The sequence below is a fragment of the Maylandia zebra genome, linkage group LG23 (genome assembly GCF_041146795.1).
Source record: "Maylandia zebra isolate NMK-2024a linkage group LG23, Mzebra_GT3a, whole genome shotgun sequence".
Lineage (NCBI taxonomy): Eukaryota > Metazoa > Chordata > Actinopteri > Cichliformes > Cichlidae > Maylandia > Maylandia zebra.
In genome coordinates, this window is record NC_135188.1 from 24,453,589 (window position 1) to 24,472,535 (window position 18,947).

Sequence of the window (18,947 nt, forward strand, 5' to 3'; positions counted from 1 at the left end):
ATAAAGCACCTTCTGCCTCGGCGTCGGCCATGATGCACGGCAGAACTGCGGAGGGTAGCATGCAATCAGATGGCTAATTAAAGCTACAATAACATGCAGGGATGAGCGCTCACACCCGGAGATTTATGCTTACAAGACATTAGGCGGCATCTCGTTCACCCCAGTGCTGCGGTGTCACTGCAGAGGCAGGAATCTGAGGCAAAACTACAAACATAAAGTGGCTCCTGTTGAGTCTTCCCTGTGAAACAAGTTGATTATGAAAGCCTTAACAGTAAGCTGTGCGTCTTTATCACAGGTTTTACCTCTTTGTCCTTTCCTTCATCATTATAAAAAATTCAAAAAAAGCAAAGGATACCTGAACAGACAGAACGTCTGTCACATTGTTTGTTTCGTAATGGGTGAGAGGAAGAAGGGGAAAGGACTTTTATGATCTCCATGCAGATTTCTCAGATGGAGACAGAACACGAGCCAAAAGCAGCCCGTTATTGTAATGCAGCTGAAAGAGAGGTTTCTGAATGCGAGACAATTAAACTGGCGTCTGACAGCACTGGGTAGAGTGATAATAAGACGGCCCGACGTCATTTGGGGACGACAGCTGAAAGCTGTTCTGTTGGCTGCCAGGAGTTGTGGATGGAGCAGTCACAGGGTGGACGCTGTTAATGTTTCATTCAGATATGCGAATGGGAAATGGGTTTGTAGCCAGCTGGATAGGTTTCGACTGAATGGATGTACAAGATGTACTCATCCCGTGTTTCATCAGCCTGTCAGCTCAAGGAGAAATTACCACGAGAATTACAGTGGTCTTTCCCTGCTCCACTCCCACGTCTATCTGCCCTACGTCCAAATATGTTGCAGTTTGTAGTTTATAAGTAAAAGTCCTTTTCGATTGTCGCTCTGAAGTATTTGACTGTTCCTCAAATGACTGTCGTGGTAGACTTCTGACTTGCTAGCTTTACAGCTGTTTCTCCTGTTTGTGCGGTAGCATTTAGCTGGCTAACAAACCATTCCGCTTCTGTTTTGTCGCTGAACAGCCTCTAGTTGAATTATTATCACTTTTTGGCAGCAGTGGCACATTACACACTATCAGGCACATCGATTAGCACAGCAAATATATCAATTTTAAGAGAAAAAGTAGTTGCATAACCTATTTGATCACTTATAATTTAATGATTTTTCAAATACTCAAAAATCCTGCGTGTATCTAGTTGCCAGTGGATATTCCACGCTCTGTTTGCACAGGTAATCCACTTGGTCATATGTTAGTTCAGATCTTCTTGTAAAATTCAGTGGTCAGTGTTCGCCACATCACCTTCATCACCTTCATCACCGTCTTATCATGTTTGTTATAAACCTCCTGCCTCATTTCTCTTTTATATCCCCCGATTTCTAGACGCAATCCAGACAAAGAGGTTGAGTTTTTGTGCCCCACGCAGCAACATCTCAGGTTCCATTGAGGACAAAGAGACAGAAGCAGAGAGGAAGATGAAATCCAAGGACCATGATATGCTGGGCGTAAGTCGTTTACATTACACTTAGTCTAAGTTGACATATTTGTGGTTCTTAAAGGGACTCGAGAGATACCCAGACACTGTCTCAAACTTTACACAGTTTCAAAGATGAAATTCTTTCATTAGCTGCAGAGTTGAAAATGGTCATTGCTTGTTTTTGAGGAATGAGGTAATAAAGTGGTGGCCACACACTAGCATTTTTCCCACTAATGTCACCAGGGAGGCTGTATACTTACCAACTGTTGAGGGTAACGTGTTGTGAAGGAGCTTCTTAGAAATATCTGTTTTTGTTGCAGTTAATTGCTTTTGAATTAAGCAGTTACAGTTTTTTAATGCGTTTCTTTAGCGCTGCTAAGCTAGTGAGATGGCAGAAAAGACAGCCTTTTCTTCATGGAAGTATTCACTTTATTTTGAATATATAGTTGAAAGGAGACAATAACTGCATCACAGTGAAATGCAGTGTGTGTGTGTTGAGAAAAATAATGATGGCCGTGCTGCAGCTACAGAGCATCAGTGCCTAGCTTTTAGGTCAGCTGAAACTGTCACTCCAAGGGGGATTAATTAGCTTGTTGCTGATTATGTGGTAGAGGAGAATACATTCAGATGTAGAAGTCCGGTAGGATATACTCCAATTTGACAACATAACCAACATGCACAAGCTAATTATTACCTTTATTTAACCAGTCCCATTGAGATCAAAGAAATCTGGCCAATATCTACAGCATGATGTGCAGTGTACAGATACTCACACAATCACTTCACTGGTTAAAGTGTGTTTAGAATCAGATGTTTCTGCAGTTAGTCCATGTCCAAGGTGCACAGGAAGAAAATTAAAAGAAAAAGAATAACCCAAAAGTACTGTAGACTTTGCTCTCCTCAGCAGGTAAGATCACACAGGCCCAGAGACTGGTCTGCAACCTCGTGGCAACCTCCAGTCATGAGTGAAAAATGCGTATTCTCCTCACTTACATTTCAGAAGGCTTTTTATTTGACAGTTAATAGTCTCTGTTTCTGGTTTGTGTCACACTTTTCACAGTTTCACTACCATTTAGCAAGTAGTTGAGAAGTGCTTGCAGACTAGTTGGCAACTGTTGCAACCACTAGAGACCAAAGCAATTAAAAGGAGGTTACTCCCCAAGCACAGTAAACCTCTTTGCAACTAGTTTCACCTAGAAAGCAACTTCCAGCAGCCAATTGCCAACAAAGTTATTCTTGGTTGCCAGGGGGGTTGTTGACCAAACTCTAGACCTGTGTGACTGAGGTCTTATAGACCTGGGATTCAAATGGTGCTTTTCTAGGCTTACTGACCGCTCCGCTCCATTTATAGGGTTAGTATAGTTGCTAAGGGGACACTTTGACACTTTGGGATTGGGATCTATGGCTCCCAGCCGGTCTCCAGGCCTTTGTGACTCTGTAACATTACCGACTGTTTTATAATGTTGCAAATAACTTTTAAAAGTAAACTTTCTCAAAACTGTAGGTATCTACATATGAATAACTAAATTTTCTACTGAACTAAAAAAGAGAGAAGCTTAAACACCACTTTGCTTTGCAAAAAGTTAACTTAGTCATGAGGGCTATATTTAAAGTTTTTTCCTGGTATCTTCTCTGTGCAAAAACCAGACTGCATAATAGCGCTCGTATGGCTTTGAAGGCGCGTTATGTCTCTGTTTTAAAATGACTTTTTTGTTGTCCATGAATAGGAAAGAGCCTTGCGAGTGTGCACGTACTCAGGCAGCAGCAGCGACACTGAGACTGAACCCGAGGGGACGGGAAGCACTTTGGGCTCGCCGCAAAAGACCCTGATCAACAGAGCTAAGAGGAATGACTCAGGTGTGGTTGAAAGTTGTAGTCGCTGAATCTTTCATGAAGCTTCCTCAGTCTTTATCTTTTGTAGAAGTTGGATCAAGTTTAACAAAAAATGCCTTTTTTGTGAATCTGTTTCCTGTGTTTCTAGTCGAGCAGAATGAGGACACCCTGAAGAGAAGAAGTGTGGAAAAATCCTTGTCAATCATGGACTACTACCAACACGACATGTTCTCGCACCTGGAGAAGGACAGCAGGAAGATTTCGCAGTACAACCTGCTGCACAAGGAGTCGGCCCTTGATGGAAAAGCTGGAGACAGGCTCAGTGTGAGTATTCAAACTCCTCATTGTTTCCCCGCTAATCAGATTCACTCATTAACAGCTGTTTTACAGGCTTGCTGCCGATTCCCATCAAGCATTTTATTCGTGTTAAACTTTCCTGTCAAGGAAGCCGTCCAGTAGGTCACTTTCTAAGTGTTTCAATTTAGCGGGTGAATGTTCTGTATATTAATAGTTATTATTGATTGGTAGGCCTTAGAATACCATTAGAAAGAGAAAATGCACTACGCCCTGTGTTTGTTGTTCTAGGATAAATCAATTGGCTCTTAGCGTAGCCCAAAAAGAGGCACTTTAAAGTGTTAAAAGCCATGCAGCTCCCAGATGTATGCTTCTTTATGCAGCATAAAGAGGATGAGTATTGAGTCAGAAAAACGGCGCCTGACCTCAATGAAAGTCTTCCCAGGATGGAAGATGCATAATTTCGCTTTCCTTGCAGCGGAGGCAGAGGGAGGAAGAATAAATTGGACCGTTAGGATTCTCGTATGTCGCAAACTTCGGCAAGGAGACTCCTCAGATGGTCAGACTCCCAAAGCACAAGAGCTCTTTCAAAGTCACTAAAAATCCAAGGTTTTTTCTTTTTTCTTCCCGATAGAGTTGTTTGCGCTCCCAAGGTTTTTCTCTTCGGCCGTTTGGAATCGTTTACAGATTTTCACGGAAAAAATCCGCCTAATTGCTTTCGATCACCTCACCCTCTTGTGTCAGCGGGTATTTGCCTACAAGTATTTAACGCTGCTGAATGACAAATTAGAATCAGAGACCATGAAATGGCCTGCAGCCTGCAATATGCCGGCTCTCTGGGACAAACTCTCTTACAGTGCGCCTGCCCCAGCAGCAGCAGCCCTGACATAAAAATCCATAATTTAAAAAAAAAAGGCCTGAGTCAGCACGACTTTTTAAGAAAAACTATTGTCTATTAGAGATGGGGGAGAAAAATCTCAATTTATGGTGTGGGCTGGTTCTCGACCTCTGAAGTCATCTTGGAATTTAAAATGAGATCAGATCGAATCTATTTGTAATCATTTACACCCACAAATTAGAAAAAATAAACATTTTTTCGAATTTAGATCTCATTCCCACCATTAAACAGTCAAGTTTTGTTGTGCACATGCAGCCTCCATCTGAACCATGCTGCAGATTATTATGACAAATTGCGCTGGGTGTAGGTGATGCAGTGAGTCCAGGGTGATTCAGCAAGTAAACACACACCCGAGTGTCCTGAGAGCGGCACTCGAGCACAAATGAATCCCCCTAAGCTCCGAGGTCAGTTTGCTGACTCTGCCAAGTCAAGCAAAAGCAGCGTTTCGATCAAGTATTACATTATTGTACAGAGGCCGATTCGCCATTTAACAAAGCAAAGTTCAGCGACTCCACTCGAACTACAAGCGAGGAAACAGGAAGAGAGAGATTTCTGATTCCGATCCGAGTCCCGGTGGACAGGCAAAGCATCGAACGGGAAGCTTTTGAAGTGACGCTGTGCGGCCAAGCTGCAAGCACAGCTCCATTAGCCCACACGCAACGGACTCAAACAGGACAAGCAAGGCTGTGTTTGTCTCATCCTCAGACCTGCCTGTCATGTAATTGGATGCGCAAGGCTACGTTTCCCAGTTGAGTGTTGGCTTGCAACACTTACAGGGACTGCTGCAATAATGTGAGGTCAGAAGTTCAACCCCTGAAACACCCAAGAAGCACGCCTTGTCAGAGTGAAACCCGTGAAAACTTGCTGTCATAAAGCTGCTCAACTTTCTTTAAAAAGCTGCTTAGTATTGTTTCACAGCTGTGAGATTATATTAGTCTGTGGATGTGCCTAATTCTAATATTCACGTGTTTTTGAGCACGTACTTTAGGACCAAAGCTGCAATGGCCCCAAATGCAGTTTATCAATAGGCCTCCATTGTACAGTAATACAGCGATAATGAGTGTTAGCTGCTACCACTTGGGATCAATGGCTTTGTGTGTCGTAGCATTGGAGGTTTATGAACTGATCCAAGAGATTAAAGAAACAGCTTCCTCAATAATAGCTGACACTGTCATGAGGAGTAATTTACTTGTAGACCACTTTGCAGGTTTCTAACTCTAATTTCAAGACACTTTGCGTTTGGTATGAAATGTGTCGTATTTTTCTGCTATTCGTATTATGGTAGTCATGTTTACTGCAAAAAGTTCAAATAAAGCAGCAACTTCCATACATGAATAACAAAAACAACGACATTTCAGAAACTGCAGTTTCTCTACTGGCTCTGAAAATGACTCGTTCCCCATAGACTTCCAGTTTTACAGAGGAAATAAACAACTTTCCACCCAGCAGCTAAAAACTGTTTTTATGGTTTTAACCAATTTTCCCCCAATTTAAGAGCCTGGCTGCTTTCACTGGAAGATGGGTGCCAACGCAAGTATCCACACCTGTCTGCTAGGCTAACCAAATAATGTGACGAATGATATCTGTTCCTGCTACCCTTAGCTTACATCTCAAGTCCTGTTTCTCACAAGGTAAAGCTGGTTGTTGTTAATCCAAAGGTTAGTAGTTTGCATGTCACACTGTCCTTGAGCGAGATACTGACCCCAAGTTGGTCCCAATTTAGAACTCCTCGAACGAATGTTAGACAAAGTGCTTAAAGTACTTGTAATACCTGTTTCTTAGTACGCCTTTAGTACCAACTGAGTTTGATTATGTCTATTGCTACAAGACAGGATGGATCTATGCATGCGTGGGCCCTGTGATTGGCTGGTACTGACTAGGTATTTGGATTAATGAGCAGTTAAACACACGTACCTAATGAAGTCACCGGTGAGTGGAAGTACCAGTCCGTGTAAAATGTGACTTTTCAAACCCAGGGAGACAAATCCAGATGAAGAGGAAGTCTGATTAGCTTTAATAAAAGGTAAAAGGTGTTTCAAATGCAACAACAGCACACCTGAGTTTGTCTAAACTTTTTCTTAGGTACAAATAGTATTGTAAACTTACAGTTTTTAGACAAAGCACCAATAAAAAACCCAAAATACAAATAAAAAAAGAGCAGCTGTAAAATTTAACCTGTAAAGTTTGACTCCACCTTACTACTGCTGCATAGTAAATTTACTTACTCCGATGGGAACCCACTTACTGAAGCATCCTATCGCACTGTGTACGTTTGCTGTGATTTTACTAGCAGCTAATTCCACTGATTTCAAACTTCTGCGTTAAAATAAGCATTCGTGTCAACAATAACCTTATTCGTCAGCCGTGAACCGACCGTAATGATGGATGACTGCTTCTGAACCCATTTACCCCGCATTATTCCTCTGAAAAAGACAATCTATCCGAGTGTCATCACCTCCTCACCCCTGGCTGTGCACGTCCACACCTGTGCGGCCGCTCTCCTTTTGTCGTGGCTCGGGAGCATTTGACTGTCACCGGCTTTAGTTTGGGGAAGTTTGGTGGCTGGTAGCGGGCCTGTGTCAGAGCCCCGTGATTTAAGCGCCTTTAATAACCTTTCACAAACACTCAGGAGAGTGATGTAAAGCTCAGCGGCTCCCATCAGGGCCCTCACAGCCCATGCTGGCCTCCCATTCATCATCCTGACAGCACCTGACAGCCCCGCTAACGGCGCCCCCCACCTCCTTCTCCTTTCTATCCTCTCCTTCCTCCCAGTCTCTCTTTCTCCCACGTGTCTTTGCCTTTCTTCCCCTTCAGTTTTGCCCCTCTCTATTTCTGTCTCCCATACAACTCTCTTTGTCTTTCTTCCCAGTTGACTTTGCCCGCTTTCGCTCTAAACAGGTTTCCTTTGTCTCCTTCTGTCTTGTTTTTGTCCTCCTTGAATGAACTTTTGTGCTTTTATTGCTTTTCCTGCTTACTCATTACTTTCCCCCCTTTATTTCCACGCTTTGTCTGGGATATTGCTGCAGGAAAACAGCATCAGAACTTGTGCCAAGGTGTGGCATTGGTGATATTCCTGTGGCCCAGGTCCAAACAAAACCCTTCTGTGTAGCACAAATCAGCAGACTCCTCAAGCGTGGAACAGCTTGTTACCTTGGGCAGTAATTACATGGTGAGGGTTAGGGGAACATTTCAGTTGACATGCAGTTTGAAATAAGGCTGCTAGATAACCAAAACTGCATCAGTGTACAAATAAATATCAGCAGCAGGAATATGCGCTTCCCACTGTGTCACTGTCAGGCTGATAGCATCGCCAGAGTCAGATGGAAAAGACCCCGAAATAGAAAGCGAGAAGCCGCCATCGCACTTTCACCACACTGGCCCGCGATCAAATTACTCGCGCAGTGGTGACAGCAAAGACAACACATAGCCCGAGACAATAAATAAGTTATATTAGCATTTCCCCTCCCACCACCACTGTTGTCCTCATTGTAAAGTAACCCAGACGCTACGATCACACGATGCACGGACACGAAGTTGCTGAAATTCTGTCAGCAACAATAGAAAATGAGTTTTCCAATTACTTCTCCCTCCAAACTTTTCTCAAACCTGACACTGACCAAACTTGTGATTTGTTGCCTCCTTTCAGCACAGTTCACACTGAATACACTTTCACGTCATTGAAACTGGCCATGAATAGTTTCTAATAACCATTCAACACCCAGCTTGATGTCTGTCCACAGCTGCTCTGATTTTCTTGCAGATAACATGGGAAAAAAATTGTTTTGTTAGTATTAACACAAATCTCGCTTCATAATGCCTCCATGTGCTGAATACAGATCTGCTTCTATTAATTTTTTTTCTCATCACATCCTTTCGGCAAACTTAAATGCCAGCAGTGGACTTGTTGCTTTATTTTGAGGATGAACAAATAACATCTATGTCAAAGTCCTTGAGCTCTCAATCTTGGCTCGTGGTGACAGGAAGGTTTGCTAATTGGTTTACAGTGCAGATAATAATATTTGTCATCTTATTGCAAGTTATATCTTTAATAAACCAGTCAAAAGAAGCAAGTCAATCCTCCATATACATTCCTGTTAAAAATACATACTATTCAGGAGAAATAAACATGTTTGCAGCCTGTTACGAAACTAAACTAAACTAGATGAGGGCTCCTTTAAGCCACCCATTTTAATCGTATTAAGGTTCCAAGTTATGCAGTATTAAAGCATCATCTACATATAAATATATAATGATGAACCATGCATGTATATACCAGCATAGCCATACGTTTGACACTCACTGATATGTCAGTAAATGGCAGTCGTTGCAATTTTCAACCTCAGAGTTTACTTCTGGACCAACTGCTTTGCATCAGCTGCTTTATTAAATAGAAAAACAAGAATAATATAGTTATAAATATGCACTGATTAGTGTGTAATTATGTTTTCTAACAAACTGCAACTGCAGACTCAAAATATGAGGCGTCATGCCAATGTTTTATTATATGAGAACGTGTCCTCTCCACCAAAGAATGCAAAGGAAAGAGAAAACGCAAACAACATTTTAATAAAATGTTATCCTCAATGTCCTGAACACTAACATGCAAAAATGTGGATAAATATACTCATTTATTCCTGATACTGTTATTATCAGCACATTAGACATGTGATGCTCCTGTCTCTGGACATCTGACAATGAGCTCGCTAAACAGCAGCAACAGCTGGTTATAAGCTAACATTATGCCAGCTAATGTTAGGCTTGAGAGTCCTAAAAACCACACTTTCCCTCTGATAACAGTTTGATTACATTCTCAAATCCTTGGTGAGTTTATTCACTAAGTGTCTAAGTCCAATCCAATTGAAGACAGTTTCACTAATGTCAGATAATAGAAGCTAACGGTGGCTAATAGAGGCTAACAGCAGCTAACAGAGGCTAACAGCAGCAAAAACAGTTGCACTTACTGACAGAAAAGTTCACACGCCCTAAACAGCTCATCTCAGCATCACTGTCACTAGACAGAAAAATTCTTCATTGTCAATATCCCAGCATAACAAAATTACTGACAATAAATACCATATTTAAACATAGCTTACTGACTAATTAACAGATACATGAGGGTTGTAATGGTATGATGCTGAGCACTTTACATGAGTTTTTTTGCATAATATAAAATCCCCATAAGGAGGTGAAACTGCACATGAGGTTCATGCATAGTTACTGTGGGGTCGTGTTAAGATGGGGAGGAAGCTGTGTTTCGGTCGGTCTGTATGTGTTTGGATAGTTTTAAAGCGCCTGCCATAGTCATAGGAGCCTGAACACAGATCGGGGCGGTCGTGGCTCAAGAGTTGGGAGTTTGCCTTGTAATCGGAAGGTTGCCGGTTTGAGCCCCGGCTTGGACAGTCTCGGTCGTTGTGTCCTTGGGCAAGACACTTCACCCGTTGCCTACTGGTGGTGGTCAGAGGGCCCGGTGGCGCCAGTGTCCGGCAGCCTCGCCTCTGTCAGTGCGCATCAGGTTGGCTGTGGCTACAATGTAGCTTGCCATCACCAGTGTGTGAATGGGTGGATGACTGGTTGTGTAAAGTGCTTTGGGGTGTGTGCTATACAAATACAGACCATCGTCCGAGGGGTGTGTTGTCTTCATGGTTTTGCTTGGCCCTCTTTATGATTTTGTTTTTGTTTGTGCTGCTTTCACAACATGCTTGTGTCACCTTTGGTGCAGCTACCATACAAGGCTGTCATGCAGGCTATGAGAATGCTCTCTGTTGTGCATGTGTAGAAGGTGATGAGCAGCTGTTGGAGCGGTTTGGCTCTCATCAGCCTCCTTAGAAGGTAAAGTCATTATTTTGCCTGACCTGTGGCTGCTGATGTGTTCTCATTCCAGTAAAGGCGACCCCCCCCCCCCCCCCCTCCCTGGGGACTCCAAGATGGCAACTGTTACTAGCTCCATCTTTTATTTACAGAGTGTGGCTATTACAATTTTGGTCATTAAAAGCTACTAAGTATAGCAGTGTGCATACAATTAGTTTGACTTCATGAGAAATCTGAAGGATTACAGATCTAAAGCATAGACGTGTAACATCTGTACGACTCAGAATATTAACGTAAAAAGGGAAAAATACATAACAGCAGGGGAAAACGAAAAAATGTTTCTTGCTTGAGCCTTAATAAAAGACCCTTTCACTCAGCTTTTGTAGCAAGCAGGTCTGCTGAATTTGAGTTTAGACATCCTATTACTGGCATGTGATGCAGAACCAATTGCTGATTCGGGCCCTCGTGTTTTCAAGAAGGAAGCTCTCACTGAGACGTCCGCCTGGAGCCTGAGTTATGTGTGGAGCCATCATTTTGGCTGCGCCCGCAGGTGGTACAGAGACCTGCACCGGGAAGCTTCGATCTGCTGGTAATTGTGTTCCTCCGAAATCAAACCCAATCAGCGATAGCACAGCCAACCCCCCTTTCTTTTCTCTCCTCTTGTTTGTGACGAATGGAGGCTGGCTGAGAGAATCAGCATCTGAAGACTGTTTTTCACTGTCGCACAGCTAATCACAGATTCACGTTGTGCACTCTTTTCTTTGCCCCGAGGCGGTTTAACGACAGGTCTTTTCTTTTTTGTACAGCTGACAAAAATCTGACACAAAAATAGGAAAGCTATGAAAAAGCACGCGTGGGTGTCGAATTAAAACTCGTCCGGTCTAATCTGCATTCAGCACCTGTTTTTAATTTGGAAGTTAACCTCCGCACCTGCAAAAAAAAAAAAAAAAAAGCTGCTCCTGTGTGTCAGATGTGAGTCACACGTCACCTCTGGGCACATTTTTCCTTTAATATTTCTTTTGATTCCGACCTCTTTACAAATTTATGATGACTCCGCCTCCCAACAAAGGTCACCGTGCAGATTAATGGGCCTCGATGGGATGTTAGGGTTTTGTGTTGATTCGGCATCAGTCACAATATGAGGTGATTACTTTCATTTTTAGCCTTCCTGTTGAACTTTTCAGGCATTTTCTTTTACATTTGCATGTTTAAAACTCTTCCAGGATTTGATGCTCTTATGAGACCTGCTGCATTTAGAGGCAAATGATTTCCTCTCTTCCCTCTCAATCCTTTCCTCATCATGACATAGTTTACACCTGGGTTGGCACGTGAATGTAATTAGGTTGTTAGTAAGAGAAACTGAGAAGACTTAACTAATGTTTCACTATAGAGCAGTGACATCCCTGTATCGAGCACGAACAGCCTGCTATGTCTCACAGAAAGAAATCCAGTTTCAGCGGTATGTCATTTAGTCAGTAAGCTGTCACTGCATACATCTACAGAAGCACCACATCACCAAAGGTGGAATATTTTGATAAGATAAGAGATGAGGCTACTTGATAAGGAGAAAAACATGCTAGATCAGGCTGCAGCAGGAAATAGAAGAAACCCTAAATGGACACACTTCCATTACATACAGACCTTAGAATGAATTAAAAATATAAATAATAAAAAAATAAATTAAAATAAGCTGTTCAATCAATGGTTTCACAGACAACAGGACTAATTAATTAATTAACAGCTGTGCTTACATAAAGGGACACTGTACTTCCTGCTACAGTTCAAAATTACGTGACTTCAGCTTCTTGTAGATTGATGCTATGAGCCTGCTCCTGCTCTGTGGCTGGAAATGTCAACCCTGTGGACCAGACTAACAGCAACAGGCTCATGTGAAGCTTTCACCCTACAGTATATTAATTAGGCTGGGATATAGCAGCATTATGAACATAGACATTTTTACAGAGTAAACAAAAAAGGTGAGCTAATGTCTCCTCAGGTCGCCCACTTTTACATACTGTTAAATCAGAAATAACCAAATTAAACTTTTCTCGTTGTGGCCTCTTTGATAAAAAGGAGAAATTCCTTGCTTTATGACTTATTCGATCAAACCCTTTTGGTTTTTATTTAGGTGGAACTTTTGTAATAAAGGCTGTGAAAGCATGTATTTATGGCTAAGTAAGACAAATGTGATCACGTTTTCAGTGTGATAAGAGGCAGATGAGACCTTCATATTAAGGGGAACTTTTAAAGATCTCTGTGTGTGCGTGACCCTTGCAGTAAGAGTTTGCACGGGCCAAATTGTGCTAATAAAGTTCAGTGGCGTATGTGTTTGTGCTCCTTGTGTGAAGTAGTTCTGGATTTATGTCCGAAGGGAGCTACAGCTCGCAGCTAAATGCTAAACGGTCCAGGTTTGGAGGGTCCCTAGAGGTTGTCCAGCCCCTGCAGCTACTCCTCTGTGTACTTACCCCTGCAAAAAGCACCTATGAAGATAGCTGCTGTGCTCCCAGGCTTTATTTGTTGCAGAAATAAAGTTGTTTACAGCCTCTGAGGAGGTGTTTTGATGCTGAGGGGTACAGTAACTACCTTGTTAAAGTGTCTTTTGAGACACGCATTAAAAAGATACTGGGAAGCAGGTACATTATGAATAAGAACAGACTATTTTTAGGTGTATGTGTTGTGTTGCTTTCCCTCTGAAGGGATTATTTTACTCTGTGATTGTGTGGCAATGGGTCATATGACAGTGAAGCAGACGGCTAATGCATGCTTTTACAGTTTTTGTAGCTGAGTTAGCTAAAGGTGTGTTTCTTGGTCTGGCACATTTTGGCATCAGCTAAGAGATGAAACCACTCCTGCTAATTGAAGCAGTGTTAACAAACAGCAGCTTTTTTACTAATGTATTCCTACAAAGCAGATGGTCAGAGGTAATTAGGGTTGCCAACCGTCCCTTAAAATACGGAATCGTCCCGTATTTAGAAACAAAAGTACACGTCCCGTATTGAGCTAATAAGGGACGCACTTTGTCCCGTAATACAGTGAGAATCAAAAGTAGTCTATAACTTTTAATGGAATTAACGCTTTGTTTGAAAACATAATTCCCAGCCCCTCTCCTGCTTTGTGACCAATGAGCTGACAGCACACTTATGACAATTCGAGTATGACAATTCAGATTACCGCTCATCTCATTGGTCGAGGAAAGGTCGCTTGCGGAGAAAATACCGGAAGACAACAGATGACCACAACAAGAAGCATGGCCAACAGGGGAACAAACGCCGACTCTGCGGTGCAAGTCTCGGACGACAGTACACCTAAAGCTGGGCAAACACTGTGCGATTTTCAGTCACGTTATTCAGCTCCTGCTCAAACTGCACGATTGACTCGCAGGGGTTAGAAGTTGGTAGGTCACGATGCAGAGTCTCACACTATACGGCCCGATGCTCTGATGCGACCTGAGTGCTCACACTGTGCCTCCATAACATGAAGGTTATAACAGAAAATCTGTCGCTCTGTCTTTCACTCACACAGACACACCACCACCATCAACTTTGCTAAATTGCTAATGAAAAACATTGATCAGGCAGCTGTGATTGAGCAGCGATGTAAATCCAACTATTTTCACGGTTGTTGTGGTCGTGATAATTTTGTGAGGCCACATCGAAAAGGCTCGGATGAGCTTTTCAAAGTTCTACAAGTTGTGCCTCCATCGCTTGTGTCCAGATCACACGCTGCACAGCCGTGCTGCGCCGTCTTTTTCACCAACGTTTACGTTTACGTTTGCGCGCGATCATCAATCGCTCGTGAGGGTGTCACCACAGGCGCTCAGCCTGTGGTGACACCCTCACGAGCGATTGATGATCGGGAGCTGGTCGTGAGGTGTTAATCACTTCTCGTTACCCCACGTATACTACACGACGCACGATGAAGGCCAAAATCGGTCCGATCACTCAAAAATCGGCTCAAAATGGGCCAAAAATCGCACAATCAACTTCAAGTCAAATGGTTAAAAAAATAATTTCACACACAAAAAAAGAGCTAGAAAATTCACCACACTGGGAAGGGTGAAGACAACTGGGTCGCCCGGCCCTGGCCACGAGGTGTCCCTTATTTATTTTTCAGGGAGTTGGCAACCCTAGAGGTAATGCAAAAGAAATAATAACGTTGAATGGCACAGTTAATGTAGCAGGAAGAGTGCCGAGGGGACCAAATTCCCTGCGATGAATGCCTGCCAGCACCCAAGACGTACATTTGGTCGTTGAGCGTGACAAAAATCTCAATATAGATCACTGTCGTACTCACTGTTGTTAGAGTAGAGACAGGGCAGCGCAAAAAGTTCACACTGCAGCATTTACCGTAACATGAACTAGCGTGTATTTGCTCTTCATTAACAGATGTTCCTTTCTCTCTGCAGAAAGAGATTCCCATGGAGAAGATGCCTGTCAGCACAAGCCAGCCGCTCTCTCTCAACTTCTCTTTGGAGTCCTTAAACAAGCTGAATCAGAGCAGCTCCAGCAGCCTGTACCCGGACACGGGCTCGGGCGGCCGCAGAGCTGACTGCCACGCCGACGGGGGGAAGAGCGGGGAGAGCTGCTTCAAAGGAGACGAGGCCTCGTCCTCCTCCAGTTTCACGAGCAGGCCCGGGGTGGATCCCGTGGGCTCCCTTAGCGACTCGCTGTACGACAGCTTCTCTTCCTGCACCAGCCAGGGATCCAACGAAGTCTGAAAAAGCAGGGCTGTAGAGATGGAGTCCAGTTTTCAAGACATTTCTCTTTCAGATTCTGTCCTTCTTATTGGAAATCATGCCTTGATTGGCTGGAGGTTGAACGACACAGTGGACATATGGAGTGGATTTTTGGGTAGATTACATCTGTTTTTCTAGGGGATTACCCCTAACAGGGTTGGGCGATACATTAACATTTTCTGCCACATCTCCACAACTAATTATTTTGGCAAACTGAGGTACACCTTAGCATCTTAAAGCAGCCATTCCCAAATTAAAAATATATATTAATTAAAAAACTATCAATTTGAAGTGGCATCGTTTTGGAAAGCCGACATTTTAAAAAGTTTGTATTTATTTATTGAAAACGCCCAAACTTTGGGAACCACAGATGGGATAACAGCAACTCTATCAAACAATTAGGGTAGAAAACCAGGAACATTTGGCATGTCAGTGAAAAACTTTGATATCTGTGTACAGCTTTCCACTCTTGCTCATAAAACCTCCAGAAAGTAAGGAGCTATTGCACTTTAGAGTTAATTATTTACAGCGACATTATAAAAGGTGGACGTACTTCCGAGTATAACAAAATAAATAAAGAAATAAAGCCAATGCAGAAGTGCCTTAAACCTGCATTATTCTTTAATAACCACCAGGGAATGCAGACCTGTAGTTCCAGAAAGACTTGTTGTCTATGGGAAAATAATCCAGAGACAACATAAGTAAACACTTTTGTGATGAGTTTATTAGCTCACTTGCTTAATTTGGGTCATACTCAGTAAATATTTAAGTCCATTCTGTACATTCTTTGAAGTTTAACGATTATCCGGGGTGTGCCATGTCCGTCCCTCGTCAACTGCAGTTTAAAAACATCGGAAGTTTGAACTTCTGAAACCAATGGGTGATGTTACCACAGCCACATCCATCTTTTATACTGTCTACGGTTGCAACGCAGAAAATTAGCAAACTAAAACGCCAAAAATCTCCCGCAATAATACAACCGCCAATCATCTGAGCCGGTCACTGTCCTATCGCCCAACCCTAAACACTAGTTTGTGTTTATTTTCTTCTTTTTTCTCAGTCTTGCAAAAATGTCTTGGTTTTGGTTTGGATCTGCTCTTGATTTCCTCTCAACCTTCAGCTAATCTTGGAGAGGACTTGTCTCAGTTACAGCCCTGCCATGAAAGGACGAGTGCCGGTCCCCTCTGCCTACAACAAGAAGCACTTAGAAGAGCTACAGACGCGAGGATGAATCCTCATCCTAAAAAAGAAAAGAAAAAAAAACAGGACTTTTAAAGGTTTGGCTTGGGTGTGGTGGACTGGACAGCAATACACGTTTGTATCATTAGTGACCACCCCTCCTCCTCTTCCTCCCACCATGCTGGTGTACTTCTTATCATTGCACTGTAACAAATACTGTACAAAGATGTGTAAAATAAAAGAAAACACGACAAGCAGAATGGGCAATATTTGCATAAAACTCCATTTTTGAAACTCTTTTAAAACCCAAGGTGTCATCTTATGGATTGCTGCTATGTACAACGCCCATTGAAAAGTTACCCCCCCCCCCCAAAAAAACAAAAAAAACCACCTGATCCATCTTTCTCTACTCTCTTGAAGCAATATTTTTCAAAGAAATAATTAAAGTTTTCTTCTTTTTTAGTCATTTTTTATCATTTTAATCTTGTTGTGTTTTTCCTTAAGCAGTTAAACACCCAGTGGTGGCAAACTATCTCCGCAGCTTCTCTAACGAGGACGTTTCCACATGGTACATGAATTAATGAGACCAGGTACAGATAAAACAAGCAAACATAAGGTGTCGTCGCCCGTAGCTCAGGGAACATACTGGACTAAAGTCGATTGTAAAAATGAAAACGCAGCCATCGGGAAAGCGTAGACAAATGGCTCTCCAAGCATCCAAACGTAGTCTCATGTAGCATAACACACCCAAACTCTCCAAAACCTCAGCTTTCCTCTCGTGGCTGTATATTATGTTGTATATATTAAAAAAATATAAGTTAATATCAGAACGGGCATTGCTGATCGATATATATGCAAGTAAGAACAAAAAGAAAGTAAAAAGATGTAAATTGTTTGCCAATCGTTCAACCTGTTTAATGTCTGCTGTTTGGCGTCTTGTGTTTTCTTTCGGGCGTTCTTCTTCTTCTTGTTGTTTTTAAAAAAAGTAAAAATATTATTTTGATCAATAAGAGCTCACGCTAAAATGTTTTTTATCACTTTATTTTAAAAGACATATTTGAACTTTAGGAGGACTTATGCCAAATTTCTCTCTGGAATTTGACCAGCTGGTGCTAATCAACAGAGCCGACTGTGTGTTTTCGATTTTTCTATGAAACTGTTAATATTGTATGAAGAGAGTCTGAAGAGGACTTGTGTATTTTTCTAGATGTCCAGTATTTATACCCACATTTTGTACTGTCAGACTGTAGTGTGATTGTCATGCTTCACCTCTTTCCTTAAACCTTCCTTTGTAAAGAGAAAGTTACCAGCAGTGTTACTTTGGTAATTAATATTATTGTTATTATTATTATTACTGTGTGCAATTTGTCTGTTACACTAGACTTTAATGCTATATTTTATGTAACTATTTCCTAAATAAATACGAGAAACTATTTCCTATTTCAACCTGAGCTGCAGGATGTCTGTGTGTTTTTCTGAGCAATATAGTGAAGGAGGTGCTACGTGTACCTTCATACGCGGTGATTCATTTGACCTTTCTTTAAGTGTGAAAATCCAGGTTTGGAGAAAGCCCTCCCCAAAATGTTTCATGGCGTGTAATCACCGCTTCCCCCTCACAATCTGTCAGCAGGGGCTGAAGCTCAGAGCTCTCGCTGCAGAGGGATTTATAACCATTAGTCCCCTGATGGGCAATTATACGCATATAAATAAACGCAATTAGTTTAAGCACGCTTGGAAGATTTCTCTTTCTCTGTGTCTGCCTCTTAAGCATAGGCTTGTAGGTTATTTGATCAGCACGCGAGCAGATTTAAAGTCGAGGTTAAGTAGTATGCTTTTTTTTTCTTTTGTTCTGTGCAATTCCTCAAGGTGAATCACAACATAAAGAACTGACAGTATTAGACCAATAACCCCTGTGAGCAGCATCTGGTGACTGTGGGAAGGAAGAACTCCCTTTTAACGGGAAGAGATCTCCAGCTGACCAAGTCTCAGGAAGTGGAAGCAACTGGTAGAGGATTAGGAGAAAGCGAAGAGAGGAAAGAATAAGAGAGACATAGGTGCACTGATTTATTATTAGAAAAGACTGTATTAAAATTTCATGAAAAGGTCACAGAATTTGGTGATGACTACACAGCGGTATTACAAAAATAAAAATGAGTCACAAAGTGCAGAACTTAATGGATTTTCACAGCACTGAAAATATGACTCAAAAACTGAAAAGTAGTTCAAGTTCTCAAAGTGAGTTTCAGAGACGTGCAAACGGTCCGGAAGCCAAAGCTAACGTCAATTGCTGCAAATAATAAAATGGAGCAGTAATCAAGTGATTATAAAAGTCTTCATGGGTTAATAATCAGGCACACAAACACTAACATGTCTAAGTGTCCTTTAAAGTTAAACCTTGCTTGTACCTGCTAGCTCCTGTGTGCAGCCCCAGTGGCCCAATGGATAAGGCACTGGCCTCCTAAAAGCCAGGGATTGTGGGTTCGAGTCCCATCTGGGGTGCTGTCCAGCAGAGTGGCGCAGCCTAAGCGTGCTGGGCCCATAACGCAGTGGTCGATGGATCAAAACCATCCTCTGCTAGCACTTTCAGACAGCCACCTTGCTGTCCTCGTATACAAACGCTGGCTTTGCCACTTCTAGTACTGATGTGTCCCTTTATTCCTCAAAGATTTTGGTCTATTATAGACTTGATGTCATCGCTGAGTTGCTGCAGATTTGT

General features: G+C 42.3%; 1 protein-coding gene and 1 non-coding gene across 11 annotated transcripts in view; both read left to right on the plus strand.

Annotated features, from left to right (window-relative positions):
* LOC101473452 (nck-associated protein 5) overlaps positions 1–17,682 on the plus strand; it is a 188,003-nt gene extending 170,321 nt beyond the window's left edge. For all 10 annotated transcript variants that reach the window (XM_004562590.3, XM_004562588.3, XM_004562589.3 and 7 more), the window contains 4 exons: positions 1,391–1,512; positions 3,212–3,341; positions 3,466–3,641; positions 14,723–17,682. In XM_004562590.3, coding sequence (XP_004562647.3) covers positions 1,391–1,512; positions 3,212–3,341; positions 3,466–3,641; positions 14,723–15,034 — 740 coding nt within the window. In that variant the 3' untranslated portion in view covers positions 15,035–17,682. The remainder of the gene's footprint in view (positions 1–1,390; positions 1,513–3,211; positions 3,342–3,465; positions 3,642–14,722) is intronic.
* A 973-nt stretch (positions 17,683–18,655) lies between these two features.
* Positions 18,656–18,730, plus strand: trnar-ccu (transfer RNA arginine (anticodon CCU)). Its single transcript has one exon. It is a non-coding gene; the product is annotated as a tRNA-Arg (tRNA).
* Positions 18,731–18,947: the final 217 nt, after the last annotated feature.